Source organism: Asterias amurensis, chromosome 2, assembly GCF_032118995.1.
Source record: "Asterias amurensis chromosome 2, ASM3211899v1".
NCBI lineage: Eukaryota > Metazoa > Echinodermata > Asteroidea > Forcipulatida > Asteriidae > Asterias > Asterias amurensis.
In genome coordinates, this window is record NC_092649.1 from 798,089 (window position 1) to 816,676 (window position 18,588).

General features: G+C 40.5%; 1 protein-coding gene across 4 annotated transcripts in view; it reads left to right on the plus strand.

Annotated features, from left to right (window-relative positions):
• Positions 1 to 2,141: 2,141 nt before the first annotated feature.
• The window catches only part of LOC139949583 (calcium-dependent secretion activator 1-like), a 69,939-nt gene continuing 53,492 nt past the window's right edge, over positions 2,142 to 18,588 (plus strand). For all 4 annotated transcript variants that reach the window (XM_071947991.1, XM_071947999.1, XM_071948009.1 and 1 more), the window contains exon 1: positions 2,142 to 3,093. In XM_071947991.1, the coding sequence (XP_071804092.1) occupies positions 2,293 to 3,093 (801 nt within the window). In that variant the 5' untranslated portion in view covers positions 2,142 to 2,292. The remainder of the gene's footprint in view (positions 3,094 to 18,588) is intronic.

The following is an 18,588-nucleotide window of genomic DNA, read 5'->3' on the forward strand; positions in this document are numbered from 1 at the left end:
TTTAAATAGATCAGCAATGCCTGGTGGCCTCCCTCGAGTGCTAGAGGATCATAAATGTTCGAAATTTAAAAAAAAAGAGTGACCCAACCCAAGTTATTTGAACAATGTTTTATGGAGGTAGAAGTAGATCACAAACTCTCCGTTGCAAGGCTTGATTTTGAAGTCAACCTCAGCTTTGTTGTCCACCCATTTACTTAAAAATGGGTTGACAAAAATAGCTGAGGTTCAATCGGAATTAGAAAAAGTACAGCTGGCACAAAGATATCACAAAATACTGCAGCAGTCTTTTTGCATAGCGCCCTCTAGTGCATAGAAAGCCGCCTTTCACATTATTTTTCGTTGTGCAAAGCGGAGCCTGAGTCCAAGATATTAGCTGTGGTTTCTTGAACAATTGTGTACTGCATACCTGATCTCGTCCTGGCCTTCCTAAAAGTTACGAGTTCTTATCGGTAAATTGTCTTCTCATGTTGCAACTACATACTAGGGGTGCCTGCAAACAAGGATTACATTAATTCCTACCGAAAACTACAGCAGATGCTGTGACAGAAGCCCCCTCTACCCACCCCTATTAAAAAAAAAAAAAAAAAAAAAAAAAAAAAAAAAACTGTGAAACATCAGTAGAGCGCATTATAATAAGAGTCCCCAGCACCAAACACCTGCAAAACACCTGCAACCAACCTATACACCCCAATTGGACCCCCCCCCCCCCCCCCCCATTGGGAGATAGCCAGAATATTAGCTCACTGAACTCACATCATATAGGCAAGATTATTGTCATTTTATGAGAAACAATGAGCTGCGCCTGTTTTACCCTTGTTCACACACAAAAAAAGTGTTTTTTTCCCCACAGGACTGTGAGCAAAGAAATTGGGTACACCTAACTTTTGTAAAGATCGTACAACCATACAACCAACTAACGGGATATCACAACTTGCGCATACACTAAGAGGGCGCTATCTTACACTTGCTGAATTAAAGGTCTTTGTAAAAGCGATCGGCAAAGTAGAGGATTCGTATTACTCGAGAAACATCAATCCAGGCAGGCCGTGTCAAATTGGCTACGGCTAGCTATAGATTTCCGGTTCTGTCGTCATGCGTACACAACCACCAATCGGATATGAAATGTCTTTCAACATTCATTCATTCCTGATCCTTCAATTGTTTATGTAGAACTTGTGGCTTATAATTCATTATCCGCCACACACATTCGGAAACTCTATTGTATCTTTTATAGTTCTCGCTCGCCGCCGGCCGATGACCTGGTGACGTAAGTAACGGGCTTTTTGCGTACGGAGTCTAAAACCCAGAGAGAAACTGAGCCAACGATTAACAAACCTTGAAAAGGTTATTAGCTATAACTTCACAAACAAAACTCAATTACTTGTTTTTAAGCATCAAACGAGGTGTACTAAATACGTTAAACTTATGTTGCCCACGTGGTCAAACGTAAATAATCAGACACAATTTCGCTCATGCGGCCATATCATTTTTAATGATGTTATTGACGCGTGGACACAAATACGTCATCATCATGCTCCAACAAGGTTTTAGCCCCGAACCACTGAACACATCCATTATTATTTATTATTATTATTTTATTCGCCATAACAGTACAAAACAAAATACATTGACAACATTATACCCCAAGATGGGCAAGGGACAACAAAAGCAATTACATACTATGATCCGTAGATCTGTTGCCCCACACCTGGGGTACACAATAAAATTAATATAGATTTAACATAATATAGTACAAAAGCAATAATAAAAGCAGAAAATTAAAAACAAATAGAAAATGATAAATATATATTAAGAATAAAAAATAAATTAAATTAAAAAAAAAAGGAATAAGTAAAAATAACAGATGAGGTAAGGATAAACAATAAAGGGAAATAAATAAATAAGTAAAACATGTAGGTCATGACACTTAGTGTCATTGTTAATCAGAACATTTGTGGTAATATGCGCGGGTGTCTTAAATTCCATTAGGAAACCTGTTTCCTTGTATTCCTTGTATCTCTTGTATCTGTGAGAAGCAATACAAATCTCCGGTGAAAATTATGCCACGCCCACCTACTGTACGGGTTTGCTTGAAAAGCGCATGCGCTTATAATAAAATAATAATGTGAAATCCCATCAAAGATGGCGAATTGTCACAATGCACTCGGATGTGTCTGTCGACAAGCCCAAATTTAACAGGAAACTGGTCATGACAGCGCGAAAATTTGGACCACGGAAGCAGCACAAGGCACCAAGTTCACTCTGAGGATCCTGTAGAGTATTGCAGGGACCATGTTGGACCCATCTTCGAGCGAAGAAGAGTCCGAAAATGACATCTACGACGACGAAACGGATGCGTTGTCCGTGCCGAGTCAGGCTGGGCTTCGGACCAGCGCGTCCAGCAATGACAGCCTGCAGACCAGCGGCGCTGTCCCCGGGGCGGGCGGCCACCGAGCGTCCGTCGTACGACCAGCAAGCCCCAGTCCCTCCCTGATTAGTGAAAAGGAAAGGGAAGAAACAGAGAGATTACAGAGGGAAGAAGAAGAACACAAGAAAAGACTACAGCTGTATGTCTTCGTAATGCGATGTATCGCCTACCCCTTCAACGCCAAGCAGCCGACCGACATGGCGAGACGGCAGACCAAAGTCACTCGTCAACAGCTGACAACAATCAAAGAACGATTTCAATCTTTCATCAACGGTGAGACTCAAATAGTTGCCGATGAGGCTTTCTGTAATGCCGTTCAGAACTACTTCCAGGTGTTCCTGAAGAGCGATCGGGTTCTGAAGATGGTCCTAAGCGGAGGGTGTTCCTCCCATGATTTCCGGGAGGTGTTCAAGAACAATGTGGAGAAGAGAGTCCGGAGTTTACCAGAGATTGATGGGCTGAGTAAAGAGACGGTGCTGAGCTCGTGGATGGCTAAGTTTGACGCAATCTATCGTGGGGAGGAAGACCCAAGGAAACAGCCACAGAGATTGTCAACAGCAGCTGCATCTGAGCTTATTCTCAGTAAGGAACAGCTGTATGATATGTTCCAGAACATCTTGGGAATCAAGAAGTTTGAGCACCAGTTATTATACAATGCATGTCAGGTGAGGATACTTTGTGACGTGTACATGTGTGCGTCTGCGTTGCATGAGAAGTACAGATTTTCCTATATAAACGTTAGTTTAAAATCCATCATGTATTATTAACATTAGTTGCGATTACGTAACCCTCTTCCCATCCTAAGCCAAGGGCCATTGGCCGCCCCTGGGACCGGGAGGAGGGTTATGTTAACGCAACTAGTGTAACTATAAGAAAAACAAAACAGATTTAGGAGACTGGTTGAGGATGTTTAATTTTTAGTTGCGGTTGGGAGGATCAAGGGTTATGATAATCACAACTGGTTGAGATTGAAATAATTTTTTATTTTATACTTGCATTCGGATAATGACTGGCTGGAGTTGTACATGTTCATTGCTCTATGCTACAGCCAACAACCAAGTACATCATGCTTTCTGTATAAACAAACCCTTTTGGGGTGTCGTGGCCAAGCGGTTAACAGTACACTCACCGGACTCTAGCTTTGGTGTTACCGATCAGCAGGGTGTAGGTTCGAGTCCCCGTCATGGCACTTGTGTCCTTGAGCAAGATACATACGTCATACCATAATTGCTTTGGCCCTGCGGATGGGACACTGAGCCATAGGTCTGGTGTATAAGTGCCCATAGAAGAAACTTTAACAATTGAGGGGTTAACCCCTAGCGTTTCCGGTTAACATACTTGTTGGAATTAGCAAGCACCGAATTAGTTTACATGTTTCCACAGCCTTGCTAGTTACAATATTATTGTAACGCTCCGGCGAGGGTCGAAGTGTTACATTTATTGTAACTCCAGGCTTGCGTGTTGCGAGCTACAGTATTTTCAAGTTCATGTATGAGGCTTTTTGGGTTTCATTACTGTAAATAATATTTCAAACAACATCACATAGTAGGTGTGTTGTAGTCTTGTCATTTCCATTGTTTATGATGTAGTGTTTTTCAAAGTATCAGTGACTTCACAAAAGCAAAAAACATGGTACATGTTGTAGGAGACAAATACAGACAAGTTGGGCGGCCAATACCCAAGTACATCTATGTATGACTAAGATTAAGAATCTTTCAATTGTGAATCAAAACACCTGGAAATTTAAGGAAGTTAAGGTTATACCACCAAGCATATTCTAGATTATAACACCCCTTGCAAGTATTCTGCCTGCTCATTGGTTTAGAGCGCGTCACATGACATGTCTTAGTTTTGCTAGACGACGGCCGTGTGATAGAGCGTCGGTTTGCCATGCGCTAGTCTGACAGACTAGCACATGGCGTGCAGTACCCAGACGTCCGTTGCGTGTACTGGGATGATAAATTAATAGTCTGTAACCACTTCGGATTGCACGACACTAAATGCAACACAGTAAGTAAAAGTGTTTGCAATCTGTATTCGCGTCGTCCGTGGATTGTAGCATTCAGGTCTGTAACGTAATAAGAACAGTACAGTCATTAGAAATGTTTGGGGTGTTATAAAACAAATATTGACTGCTTTTACTCGTGCAATGGTTAAAAACTATGACTCCCTCGGTGATCCCCGTAGCGTTCTATTTTCCCTCGGCTTCGCCTTGGGAAAATAGAACGCTCCGGAGATCACCTCGGGAGTCATAGTTTTAACCATAGCACTCGAAGCAGTCAATATTTGTATAATAGAGCCTTGGTTGTACAACCTAACTGTAAACTAAACTAAAATTACCTTTTTTAAAATACTAAAAATTGGGGTAATTGATTTCGAGAGGTATCAGTGTATCTTGGTCTATCAGAGTTGTCTAATAATAATAAAATAATAATAACCGTATTTATACTGTGCCTTTTGCCAAAGGATACAAAGCGGGAGGTATTATTACTGCAAGGAGTCGGCGAATTTTGAGATATAAGACCTAATCCTTAAGCACCATGGTTTACAAGGTGCTATGGCGTAATATGCTGCCAATCCAGCCAGGAACACCGGGGCGGACCCCTTCTCTTTTCAATAAGTGCACTGGGTTCTTTACATGCGTTTACACAACACATGGGACCGACGGCTTTACGTCCCATCCGAAGGACGAAGCAATGGTTGTGTGTCTTGCTTAAGGACACAAGTGTCACGGCTGGGGATTCGAACCCACACTCTGCTGATCAGAATTTGAATTCGGTGCTTTTAAAGACTCGCTCGGCCACGACACTCCCACAATGCCCATTGAAGCGCCTCCGAGTAGGAGGTCTTGAAAGTCCATCCGTGGTACAACACTGGCAAACGTAAAACGTAAACACCAAAAATGAAGTGTAAAAATTGTGTAAATAAAATGAATAAACATTTTGGTATGAACAACACAAAGCATATGCACAGCGCATTGGTAATGCATGCACTGAACAGTACATACAGTGATGTACATCATGTACCTGTGCATACATGTGTCCAGTAGTATTCAATATTAAAGCCATAGGTGCTGGTAGAAGTCTGTACAGTGTTATACTGTATGCATTCAATCTCTTTTAATGACGATAGAATCCATAGCACATCACCAATAAGGGGTGATTTTCCCATCATGATTCACCATTCTGATTGAAAACCAACAGTATTGAATACAAAAATAAATTTTTCATCTTTTTATCAACTGAAAATATTGAGTGATGGTAAAAGATGCAATTCTGCATAGTAACAATATTCCTCATTTGAACCCATGAGTATCGGCGCTTTGGCCAAGATCTTGATGTGGGGAAATTGGTGTGGGCTCTTGGAATCTTTGGTGGAAATGCTTAAAGTTTATAGTTTTTAAGAAGTTGAGTAAAACAATTAGTTTTGATCTCGCAATTCCAAAGACAATTCCAAAAACGAATGTTTGAAAACATGTGTTGTTATTGTTTCATTTTGTGGTTCACACAAAGTGTAGAACACTGCCCTTTGACAACTACCCAAGTTGTCAAAAAGTGCACTTAAAATCAAATTAGGGCATCCAGATGGTTCGTTTCTAATGCTTAAATTACATGTAAATAGACAGATGAAACAAGCATCAAGCGCACAATAGGGCGTGTATAAGATGTCCATACAACCCCTCTGGCTACAGACATTTGTACAGGCACACCCCTCCCTCCCAGCAAGACCCATCTCCTAATGGTGACTTCATGGTAAAGGCAAATAATGGATGCTGTGTCATTTACACAGCTCTTGTTGGGTTGAGATTGTGACCTTCCTCCAACATCAAACAGAGTAAATGTCGTAAACTTGACGACTCTAGAATGCGGGGGAACTTTGCAAACTGTGATCTGCATTTTCTCAATATTGGTGTTTACACACATTATTTACCTTTGATAAGATTACAACATGTGCAGTCTCTTGAAGGTGTGTTCATTGCTATCAATGCCTACACATTCGGTTAGTTCCCTGACACAAAGCAATGCTTGGGCTTATCCTTGGTGTAGAAGGGGGCCAGACTACTTTTCCTTCCAGCCTCAGTCTGGTTACATTGGTTTAAATGGGAGAAAACCAAGATGTCTGTACCATGGTCTGCTGGTATCCAATTGGTTGGGGTTGGGGGGGGGGGGAAGCACAAAGTATGCATCAGTACTCAACACTCATTGATGTATGGGTAAAAGCACAAACAATTTGATATATTTGAAAACAACAAATATTATTCTGAGTAAAGAAAATGTTAAGCGTACACATACAGTATGTTACGCAGGGAATAATTTTGTCCAGCAGCTTTGCGCAAGCAAACATATTGAATGAATATGTTTGTTTGTGTACCCTGATGTTGAGTAGCATCATTTGGCTATAGATGATAATGATACACAGCAAAATCGTGCCCTGATGTGCCTTTCATTGCATTACATGTATGTGTTGCCCTGATGTGCCTTTCATTGCATTACATGTATGTGTTGCCCTGATGTGCCTTTCATTGCATTACATGTATGTGTTGCCCTGATGTGCCTTTCATTGCATTACATGTATGTGTTGCCCTGATGTGCCTTTCATTGCATTACATGTATGTGTTGCCCTGATGTGCCTTTCATTGCATTACATGTACGTGTTGCCCTGATGTGCCTTTCATTGCATTACATGTACGTGTTGCCCTGATGTGCCTTTCATTGCATTACATGTATGTGTTGCCCTGATGTGCCTTTCATTGCATTACATGTATGTGTTGCCCTGATGTGCCTTTCATTGCGTTACATGTATGTGTTGCCCTGATGTGCCTTTCATTGCATTACATGTACGTGTTGCCCTGATGTGCCTTTCATTGCATTACATGTACGTGTTGCCCTGATGTGCCTTTCATTGCATTACATGTATGTGTTGCCCTGATGTGCCTTTCATTGCATTACATGTACATGTTGCCCTGATGTGCCTTTCATTGCATTACATGTATGTGTTGCCCTGATGTGCCTTTCATTGCATTACATGTACGTGTTGCCCTGATGTGCCTTTCATTGCATTACATGTATGTGTTGCCCTGATGTGCCTTTCATTGCGTTACATGTATGTGTTGCCCTGATGTGCCTTTCATTGCATTACATGTATGTGTTGCCCTGATGTGCCTTTCATTGCATTACATGTATGTGTTGCCCTGATGTGCCTTTCATTGCATTACATGTACGTGTTGCCCTGATGTGCCTTTCATTGCGTTACATGTACATGTTGCCCTGATGTGCCTTTCATTGCATTACATGTATGTGTTGCCCTGATGTGCCTTTCATTGCATTACATGTACGTGTTGCCCTGATGTGCCTTTCATTGCATTACATGTATGTGTTGCCCTGATGTGCCTTTCATTGCATTACATGTATGTGTTGCCCTGATGTGCCTTTCATTGCATTACATGTACATGTTGCCCTGATGTGCCTTTCATTGCATTACATGTACATGTTGCCCTGATGTGCCTTTCATTGCATTACATGTATGTGTTGCCCTGATGTGCCTTTCATTGCATTACATGTATGTGTTGCCCTGATGTGCCTTTCATTGCATTACATGTATGTGTTGCCCTGATGTGCCTTTCATTGCATTACATGTATGTGTTGCCCTGATGTGCCTTTCATTGCATTACATGTATGTGTTGCCCTGATGTGCCTTTCATTGCATTACATGTACGTGTTGCCCTGATGTGCCTTTCATTGCATTACATGTATGTGTTGCCCTGATGTGCCTTTCATTGCATTACATGTATGTGTTGCCCTGATGTGCCTTTCATTGCATTACATGTATGTGTTGCCCTGATGTGCCTTTCATTGCATTACATGTATGTGTTGCCCTGATGTGCCTTTCATTGCATTACATGTACGTGTTGCCCTGATGTGCCTTTCATTGCGTTACATGTATGTGTTGCCCTGATGTGCCTTTCATTGCATTACATGTACGTGTTGCCCTGATGTGCCTTTCATTGCATTACATGTATGTGTTGCCCTGATGTGCCTTTCATTGCGTTACATGTACATGTTGCCCTGATGTGCCTTTCATTGCGTTACATGTATGTGTGCCCTGATGTGCTTTTCATTGCATTACATGTACATGTTGCCCTGATGTGCCTTTCATTGCGTTACATGTATGTGTTGCCCTGATGTGCCTTTCATTGCGTTACATGTATGTGTTGCCCTGATGTGCCTTTCATTGCATTACATGTACATGTTCAGGGGTCGAAATTGCCACTAGCCCGCTAGCCCGGGACTACCAGATTTACAGCCGGGCTACTGATTTTTCCAGTTTGATAGCCCGACGGGCTAGTGGAAAAATAATGCAAAAATCATCATCACAAACAATAAAGAACTATGTTATTGGTGTATTGTAAAGTTTGAGCCGTGACGCGAGACATAATGTGTCTTTCGGGCTACCAAAATCTAATCAGGGCTACTAAAAATTATTGGTCACTAGCCCTGCTGACTACCATGGAAATACACTTAATTTCGACCCCTGATGTTGCCCTGATGTGCCTTTCATTGCATTACATGTATGTGTTGCCCTGATGTGCCTTTCATTGCATTACATGTACATGTTGCCCTGATGTGCCTTTCATTGCATTACATGTATGTGTTGCCCTGATGTGCCTTTCATTGCGTTACATGTATGTGTTGCCCTGATGTGCCTTTCATTGCGTTACATGTATGTGTTGCCCTGATGTGCCTTTCATTGCATTACATGTATGTGTTGCCCTGATGTGCCTTTCATTGCATTACATGTATGTGTTGCCCTGATGTGCCTTTCATTGCATTACATGTATGTGTTGCCCTGATGTGCCTTTCATTGCATTACATGTACATGTTGCCCTGATGTGCCTTTCATTGCATTACATGTATGTGTTGCCCTGATGTGCCTTTCATTGCGTTACATGTACATGTTGCCCTGATGTGCCTTTCATTGCATTACATGTACGTGTTGCCCTGATGTGCCTTTCATTGCGTTACATGTATGTGTTGCCCTGATGTGCCTTTCATTGCATTACATGTATGTGTTGCCCTGATGTGCCTTTCATTGCATTACATGTACATGTTGCCCTGATGTGCCTTTCATTGCGTTACATGTATGTGTTGCCCTGATGTGCCTTTCATTGCATTACATGTATGTGTTGCCCTGATGTGCCTTTCATTGCATTACATGTACATGTTGCCCTGATGTGCCTTTCATTGCATTACATGTATGTGTGCCCTGATGTGCCTTTCATTGCATTACATGTATGTGTTGCCCTGATGTGCCTTTCATTGCATTACATGTATGTGTTGCCCTGATGTGCCTTTCATTGCATTACATGTACATGTTGCCCTGATGTGCCTTTCATTGCGTTACATGTACGTGTTGCCCTGATGTGCCTTTCATTGCATTACATGTATGTGTTGCCCTGATGTGCCTTTCATTGCATTACATGTATGTGTTGCCCTGATGTGCCTTTCATTGCATTACATGTATGTGTTGCCCTGATGTGCCTTTCATTGCATTACATGTATGTGTGCCCTGATGTGCCTTTCATTGCATTACATGTATGTGTTGCCCTGATGTGCCTTTCATTGCGTTACATGTACATGTTGCCCTGATGTGCCTTTCATTGCATTACATGTATGTGTGCCCTGATGTGCCTTTCATTGCATTACATGTATGTGTTGCCCTGATGTGCCTTTCATTGCATTACATGTATGTGTTGCCCTGATGTGCCTTTCATTGCATTACATGTACGTGTTGCCCTGATGTGCCTTTCATTGCATTACATGTATGTGTTGCCCTGATGTGCCTTTCATTGCATTACATGTATGTGTTGCCCTGATGTGCCTTTCATTGCATTACATGTACATGTTGCCCTGATGTGCCTTTCATTGCATTACATGTATGTGTGCCCTGATGTGCCTTTCATTGCATTACATGTACGTGTTGCCCTGATGTGCCTTTCATTGCATTACATGTATGTGTTGCCCTGATGTGCCTTTCATTGCATTACATGTACGTGTTGCCCTGATGTGCCTTTCATTGCATTACATGTATGTGTTGCCCTGATGTGCCTTTCATTGCGTTACATGTATGTGTTGCCCTGATGTGCCTTTCATTGCATTACATGTATGTGTGCCCTGATGTGCCTTTCATTGCATTACATGTACATGTTGCCCTGATGTGCCTTTCATTGCATTACATGTATGTGTTGCCCTGATGTGCCTTTCATTGCGTTACATGTACATGTTGCCCTGATGTGCCTTTCATTGCATTACATGTATGTGTTGCCCTGATGTGCCTTTCATTGCATTACATGTATGTGTTGCCCTGATGTGCCTTTCATTGCATTACATGTATGTGTGCCCTGATGTGCCTTTCATTGCATTACATGTATGTGTGCCCTGATGTGCCTTTCATTGCATTACATGTACATGTTGCCCTGATGTGCCTTTCATTGCATTACATGTATGTGTGCCCTGATGTGCCTTTCATTGCATTACATGTATGTGTTGCCCTGATGTGCCTTTCATTGCATTACATGTATGTGTGCCCTGATGTGCCTTTCATTGCATTACATGTATGTGTGCCCTGATGTGCCTTTCATTGCATTACATGTACATGTTGCCCTGATGTGCCTTTCATTGCATTACATGTATGTGTTGCCCTGATGTGCCTTTCATTGCATTACATGTATGTGTGCCCTGATGTGCCTTTCATTGCATTACATGTATGTGTTGCCCTGATGTGCCTTTCATTGCATTACATGTATGTGTGCCCTGATGTGCCTTTCATTGCATTACATGTACGTGTTGCCCTGATGTGCCTTTCATTGCATTACATGTACGTGTTGCCCTGATGTGCCTTTCATTGCATTACATGTATGTGTTGCCCTGATGTGCCTTTCATTGCATTACATGTATGTGTTGCCCTGATGTGCCTTTCATTGCATTACATGTATGTGTTGCCCTGATGTGCCTTTCATTGCATTACATGTATGTGTTGCCCTGATGTGCCTTTCATTGCATTACATGTATGTGTGCCCTGATGTGCCTTTCATTGCATTACATGTATGTGTTGCCCTGATGTGCCTTTCATTGCATTACATGTATGTGTTGCCCTGATGTGCCTTTCATTGCATTACATGTATGTGTTGCCCTGATGTGCCTTTCATTGCATTACATGTATGTGTTGCCCTGATGTGCCTTTCATTGCATTACATGTACGTGTTGCCCTGATGTGCCTTTCATTGCATTACATGTATGTGTTGCCCTGATGTGCCTTTCATTGCATTACATGTATGTGTTGCCCTGATGTGCCTTTCATTGCATTACATGTATGTGTTGCCCTGATGTGCCTTTCATTGCATTACATGTATGTGTTGCCCTGATGTGCCTTTCATTGCATTACATGTATGTGTGCCCTGATGTGCCTTTCATTGCATTACATGTATGTGTTGCCCTGATGTGCCTTTCATTGCATTACATGTATGTGTTGCCCTGATGTGCCTTTCATTGCATTACATGTATGTGTTGCCCTGATGTGCCTTTCATTGCATTACATGTACGTGTTGCCCTGATGTGCCTTTCATTGCATTACATGTATGTGTTGCCCTGATGTGCCTTTCATTGCATTACATGTATGTGTTGCCCTGATGTGCCTTTCATTGCATTACATGTATGTGTTGCCCTGATGTGCCTTTCATTGCATTACATGTATGTGTTGCCCTGATGTGCCTTTCATTGCATTACATGTATGTGTTGCCCTGATGTGCCTTTCATTGCATTACATGTATGTGTTGCCCTGATGTGCCTTTCATTGCATTACATGTACATGTTGCCCTGATGTGCCTTTCATTGCATTATGTACTTGTAGGAGCTAATTGAAGGTATTGACAGTACAAGAGATTGCCTGACATTTTGTTCCTGAATGTCAACGGTCATTTTTCGCGGAGTAAGAGTGCTTGCATTTGAAAATCAACAATTCGATTGGAACATTTTCAAGATGGAACAAAAGCCAATAAGGGTAACATCAGACACATTGTCCACCCTTGCAAAAACTTCCCTTGAAAGATTTCGCACACATCCTTTTTTTTAAATAGTTAAAATTTCAGTGAGCGGAAGATTTTGTTGTACATGCATGCTTTGTTTCTGAAAGGGCAAGGGCACCAAGGCATCTTCTCCTTGGTAAAGGGCACTCTACATGTATGAGTACATTATAAGTATCAACTGTCCAGAGCATTTCAAGGGCATCAAGGCAATGACCAAGGAACATAGAGGCAACCTTTGTTGCCCCCGTAAAGTATCAGTTGTACATGTGCACATATGCACCCCTGGATTAAAAACAATTTTTGATAAACCCAGGCTTGATCATCATTGGACTACAGGTTTAACTGTCACAACTACATTGTACGTTATAACCATGAGAGTGAGAGTGTTACAATATAAGGCAAAATTGGACAACGAAACACACAGCATTATATTATGCATACGTGTCGAGTAATCCAGATTTCTGTAATCTTTACAACACAGCCTACCTCTGCCCTGTGGTGTATTTTAGTGCATACAGTTTACATTAGTCAATACCAATGATAGTCAAATCGAATGAGTTGGTCTAGTTAATAAATATTCACGTGACACCAGCGGTATATAGTCTGAAAATGTCAAAGTGCCTCCCACCCTGGAGTAGGGAAGCATCCGTGTGTAAATAGTGAGCTGTTTTTAAGCAGTGGCCATTTGATTGATTCATTGACCCTAAGGAGCTATTGAAATCAAATTGAAATACTTACGTATGAGTAATAATATATCATGTTTCATTGGTACATGTAAGATTGTTTTGTTTTTTGAACTAAACGTTTTGGGTTGTTTAGTTGTGATAGAGTAATTCTTGTTGTAGGAATAGCAGGGCTTGAAATAAACACTGGATTGCAGGCCGCCTCAAGGCCAATGATTTGAGCGTCCAGCCAGTAAACTCATGACTGGACAAGCCAGGTGTTTGTTTTCTTCAAAATGAATAAGAAGAGGCTATCCCCTTGTGTAATATCTTTGTAAAAAATAGTTATGGAAGTTCACTTATAAATCAGACAATAATGAGATAGATTTTCTGCTAGTGCTTGCTCAACTCATTTTCAATCTGGTCTTGTAAATTGAATTCTGGGTCAAAACAGAAGTGACAGACTTTTCGAGAAAGAAGTAATTTTTCCAAGAATTTGATTTCGAGACCTCAGATTTAGAAGTTGAGGTCTCGAAATCAAGCATCTGAAAGCACACAACTTTGTGTGACCATGGCTTTTTTCTTTTAGCAATACCTCGAAACTTCGACGACCGATTGAGCTCAAATTTTCACAGGTTTGTTATTTTATGCATGTTGAGATACACCAACCGTGAAGTCTAGTCTTTGACAATTACCAATAGTGTCCAGTGTCTTTAAACTGCATGTCAGGCTTGTAGTCTGAGGATATTCCACCCACATTAAAAACCTGGAATAGGAATAAATGGTTGTACATTGATTGTTTTGTATTACTCAAAATGACTAATTGGTATTTTTTTAGCAGTGTCCATGTCCAATTGGTTGTATGTTCACGTCTGAGCATAGAGTAAGGACAGGTCTGAGGTTGCCTGAAAATTGTCAAAATGTCTGATCCCTTTTGAATAGTCAAATGGGTTGAATGTGTACAAAGCACATTGTTCGTGGTCCTGTGGCCAATTTCACAAAGCAATATAAGTTCATCGCAAGACAAATTTTCAGTATAATTACCATAGTGATTTGTATTGTGACATCACACTTTACGATTGATTTGCAGTTACGATCAATCTTAGATCTTTGTGAAATCGGCCCCTGGTATAAATTAAGGATGCCCTTGACCTACAAAAACACCTTGGCCTAATTTCATGGCTCTGTTTACCTTAAAGCAAAGAATCACTGCGTATGGAAGAAGGGAATTCCATGTTTATGTCGAGTGTATTTCATGGGTGAGCAGGAATTTTTGCCTGAGCATGTGTATTATATGCCAACATTACTAGGCATTCTTTTCTTACACAGCTAAATCAGAAACTTGGCGCTTGCACAATTAGGAGAAAATGGTGATTGTAAGAGCAGAATTTTGCAGTAAGCACAGCCCAGGTGAGGCGGATGCATTGTAAAGTCTTCAGTTTCAGTGCGTAAACATACTCACATTTTTGCGTTCTCTTATTATTTGGATGAAGATTACACACTATATTTTTTCAGCGAAGTTCCTAGTTTATCAAACCAACCAGATTCTGTTTATTTAAGTCATCTCGGTTGGAATGAGCCATTTGCGAGTAACATTTGAGTAATGTCTAGTACAATGACTTGCTTAGTTACAATTGAATTCCTCAAACTATCGAGACAGTTGCTTCGCCATGTGATTAGGGGCAAGCTTTTGTATATCTAGACAGTTGCTTCGCCATGTGATTAGGGGCAAGCTTTTGTATAGCAACCTCATGGATGGGCAAACCCTGGTACCATTTTGCCATCCATTCTGAATTGTGTATGGGTGTGCACCATCTCTTACGTTTAGGCAAAAGCTTGCCCTAATCACATGGCGTAGCAACTGTCTGTATAGTCTGAGGAATTCAAATGCAAGCGTTGCATTGTAACTAAGCGAGTCATTGTACCAGACATTATTCAAATCGAACTCGCAAATGGCTTATTCTCAACACACAAGCTGGATACACAGGGCCATTCAACCTGTCACATAACATGTTTACAAAAGATCCAGCAGAGCCTGGACTTCCTGCAGGCACAATTTGTACACAGCTCAACGGGAAAAAAACCCTTTAAATCTGAATTTTTATGGAGAATGCACTGTTTGATTTTTATCAAATTTTAATATAAGAAAGGGGGCCCATCTCAAAACTGAAATTATTATGTATGCTCTTGAATTTCTGTGGAAATTACATACATGTAGTGTATTACAGTAGGCCCTATATGACACAAAATGTGAAATTTCTCATAGTGACTAGTGTAGTTTCTTGCCTGCCAGGAAATACCCCGGAATATACATGGTGTCTTTTTGTAAACAAATGATACATGGCTGCAATGGCATGCACTTAATAGTAGGCGTGTATTTCTCTAACTGACCTTAACACTAACAGATACAGGGATAAATACATAATGTACATGGCTGGCTTGGCTCATCATCATAATCCATGGTTGCCAGGTATCACTGGGATTAGCCTACTCTATAAATGTACCATTTATCATTAGCTGCAAAGCTGGTCATATTTTCAAGATATTGGCCTTTATTATAACAAAATGCTCACACAGGCGTGATTTGATACTGTGGTATTGTGTGGGCAGAAGACTGGGTTTGCCTTGGTGTAGGGCAGTTTTAAAACGTCTGCTGGAATATTTTAAAGGACACCGAGGCAGTATCTGGTGACTAGGTCTGTGTGTCATTACATGCACTGTATACTACATATCCAGGATTCTTTTCCACAATAATACTACATGTAGGTTCTTATCAGCGCTTTATCACACACATTTGGCATATCAAAGCTGGCCATATCAAAGCGCCCAGTAATGTTTCTTGCAAGGTGTGGAGCTACGCTTTCAAGTGTGAGACCTATTTCCCTTTAAACGCAGAACTAGCCAGCTCTACCACTCCGAGAGAATTTTGACTGGTCCGTAGGTGTTATATAACTTGCATTAGGCCAGCAGACCACCAAACAAAAACAAAAACATGTAAATAGCGTACTACTAAAAGGCAGGAAGAGGGCCTTTTTCTCTTCTTTAAAAAAAAAAAAAAAAAATAGCAGCCCGACACAATTTTAAAGACAACCGGCTGGGCTTCTTAAAAATTTTTTTAAAAAGTTGTCTGAGATTGTTAAAATGTATCCCTTTTTTGGTGGCCTTAAGGGAGCATGCTGACTGTCACACAATAAGGAGTTTTCCTATGTAACTTTGTTTTTTTCAGATCCCCGTTGGGGGGAAGATGGATCCAATCAGAGTAAAATTATATCCCAAAAGGGATATTTTATAATACATGTAGCCGACTTGAATGACACATGAAGTATGGGACTAACATGTAAAGCATATGTTGGCTTCACTCTAGGGAACTTCCCCTCCTCCCTTTGGGACATCTAATACCCTCATTGGGACAACAGGGTATGAATCAAAGTAGAAGTATCTCCCAATTGGGGTAGTTTTATCTGTCAATGATCCAGTGAGGTAGCGTAACTGACCCGACCCAATCACGCCATGAGTGATATGGTAATTAATCCAATATAAGGTGAAGCTTCAAGTGAACTACTAGAGGCCTACCCTTTGCCGGAAGCCTTGTCTCACATGAGAGATTGTGATGAATCACATGAAACGCAAAGTTAGACACGTCACCTGTGTGTTTTAAAATGATAAGAAGTAAATATTTGGACACATTAGAAGAGAACAACGACAATCATACAATTTATACTTTATTCCATAGACAAAGCTCGAAATTAACTCTGGACTACAGGTCCAAGGCCAGTGTGTTTACTGTCGGGCCAGTAAACTTAAGACTGTACAACTTACAAGTCCTGCGATCTTGTGTTTTTGTAATGAAAAACACCTTCCACTGCACTGACGTACATGGTACAATGTACCAATAATTGATTAATCTCTTCTTCTCATTTAGTGCTTGTTCAAATAAAAAAAGCTCAAATGTGAAATTATGTAAAAAAGTGTTCTCCACATTTTGATTATAACAAATGGTTGGTCCAGCAATTAGTTTTAAGCTTCAAGCCGTGCAGTCTTGTGGATTTTTCCCCCCAGAATTCGAGCCCTAGGGCTCCAAGGTCAAGTTAAGTTTTGCAATATATTACATCATTTTCAGTTCAATTAGATAAAGTCCTTGATATGAATCCTATTGGAAAAGGATTGCATTGCAAAACTGAACTCAATTTTGAGCCCTTCTTCTTTTTTCAATTTTAAAAAATGAAAAATGTTTTCATAGTAATTGTTTGGTTTGGTCAATGTACTCGCTGCCATTGAAACTACAGCGTAGAACTGAATGATAACAGCAGGCCTGTATTAATGTACATGGTGGGCATTGTTGTCTTTTTATTGGTCTTGGTTGTCCCTATAAAATAATGCATTCTGATTTTCAGATTGAAGTGCCCTTGGCAAAATGATATGGTCTTGCCCTTGAAAGCCATTATACACTTTTGGAACAGAAAAAAATAAATAAAAAAATCACGGATTTACAAATTACTTACAGGGTTTACAGAAGGTATTGGTGAAAGACTTCTCTTGAAATATTATTCCATGAAATGCTTTACTTTTACATTAACTGGATACATTTACACAAACTTAAAAAAGACAGGTTTTTAAATTAATACAAAAGCAGCTAAAAACTACTAGAATTACTAGAAAAGCCAATTGGGCCTAAAAAGAACGTTTAAAATCCAAACCAAAATAAAACCATTAGGTACAACAGGTATGCAAGTAGGCATTATTACAGGCCTGGAATTTCACCTTTGAAAGGGCAAGGCCATTTTCATTTTGCAACTTAGGGCACTTCTATTGGAAAATCTTTAAGGCAATGGGAAAATTTTGAAGGTGCACCAAGGCCAAGACCAATTACAGGCCTATTGTACGTAAAACGGCAAATACAATATAGTCATTCAAAGGGCAAAAAACCTTCATTAATTCTGTGTGTAATGTACATACATCATTCATGATTATAAGAAGAGTTCTGTACTACAAGTACACTGCGCATATTATTTCCATTGGCTAATCCTCATTTTATAATGGCAACTTGGACTTCATGCAGTTCATGCAAGTACATGTATAATATACGTTGTGTAGTACTGTACGACGTACCATCAACAAACTGATTACCCCAAAAGTGTATTCCGTTCAAAATCATACAGTCAAATTACCTGCATATTGTACACAAGGACAATTGGATGTCATAATTCCAATGACTAAGCTTGTCTGATCTGTCAGTTATTAATAGGAATTGTTTGCATATATTTTTATGTACTATGTAGATGGTACAAATCAGTGCACTTCATCAGCAGTGCTCAAAACAGGTTTAACATTTTTTAAACATGTACAACATGTATGAAAATAGCCTATTATTCTTGTGTTTGGTTTTAAAAAAAACTGTCGTTTAGAATGTGGAACAA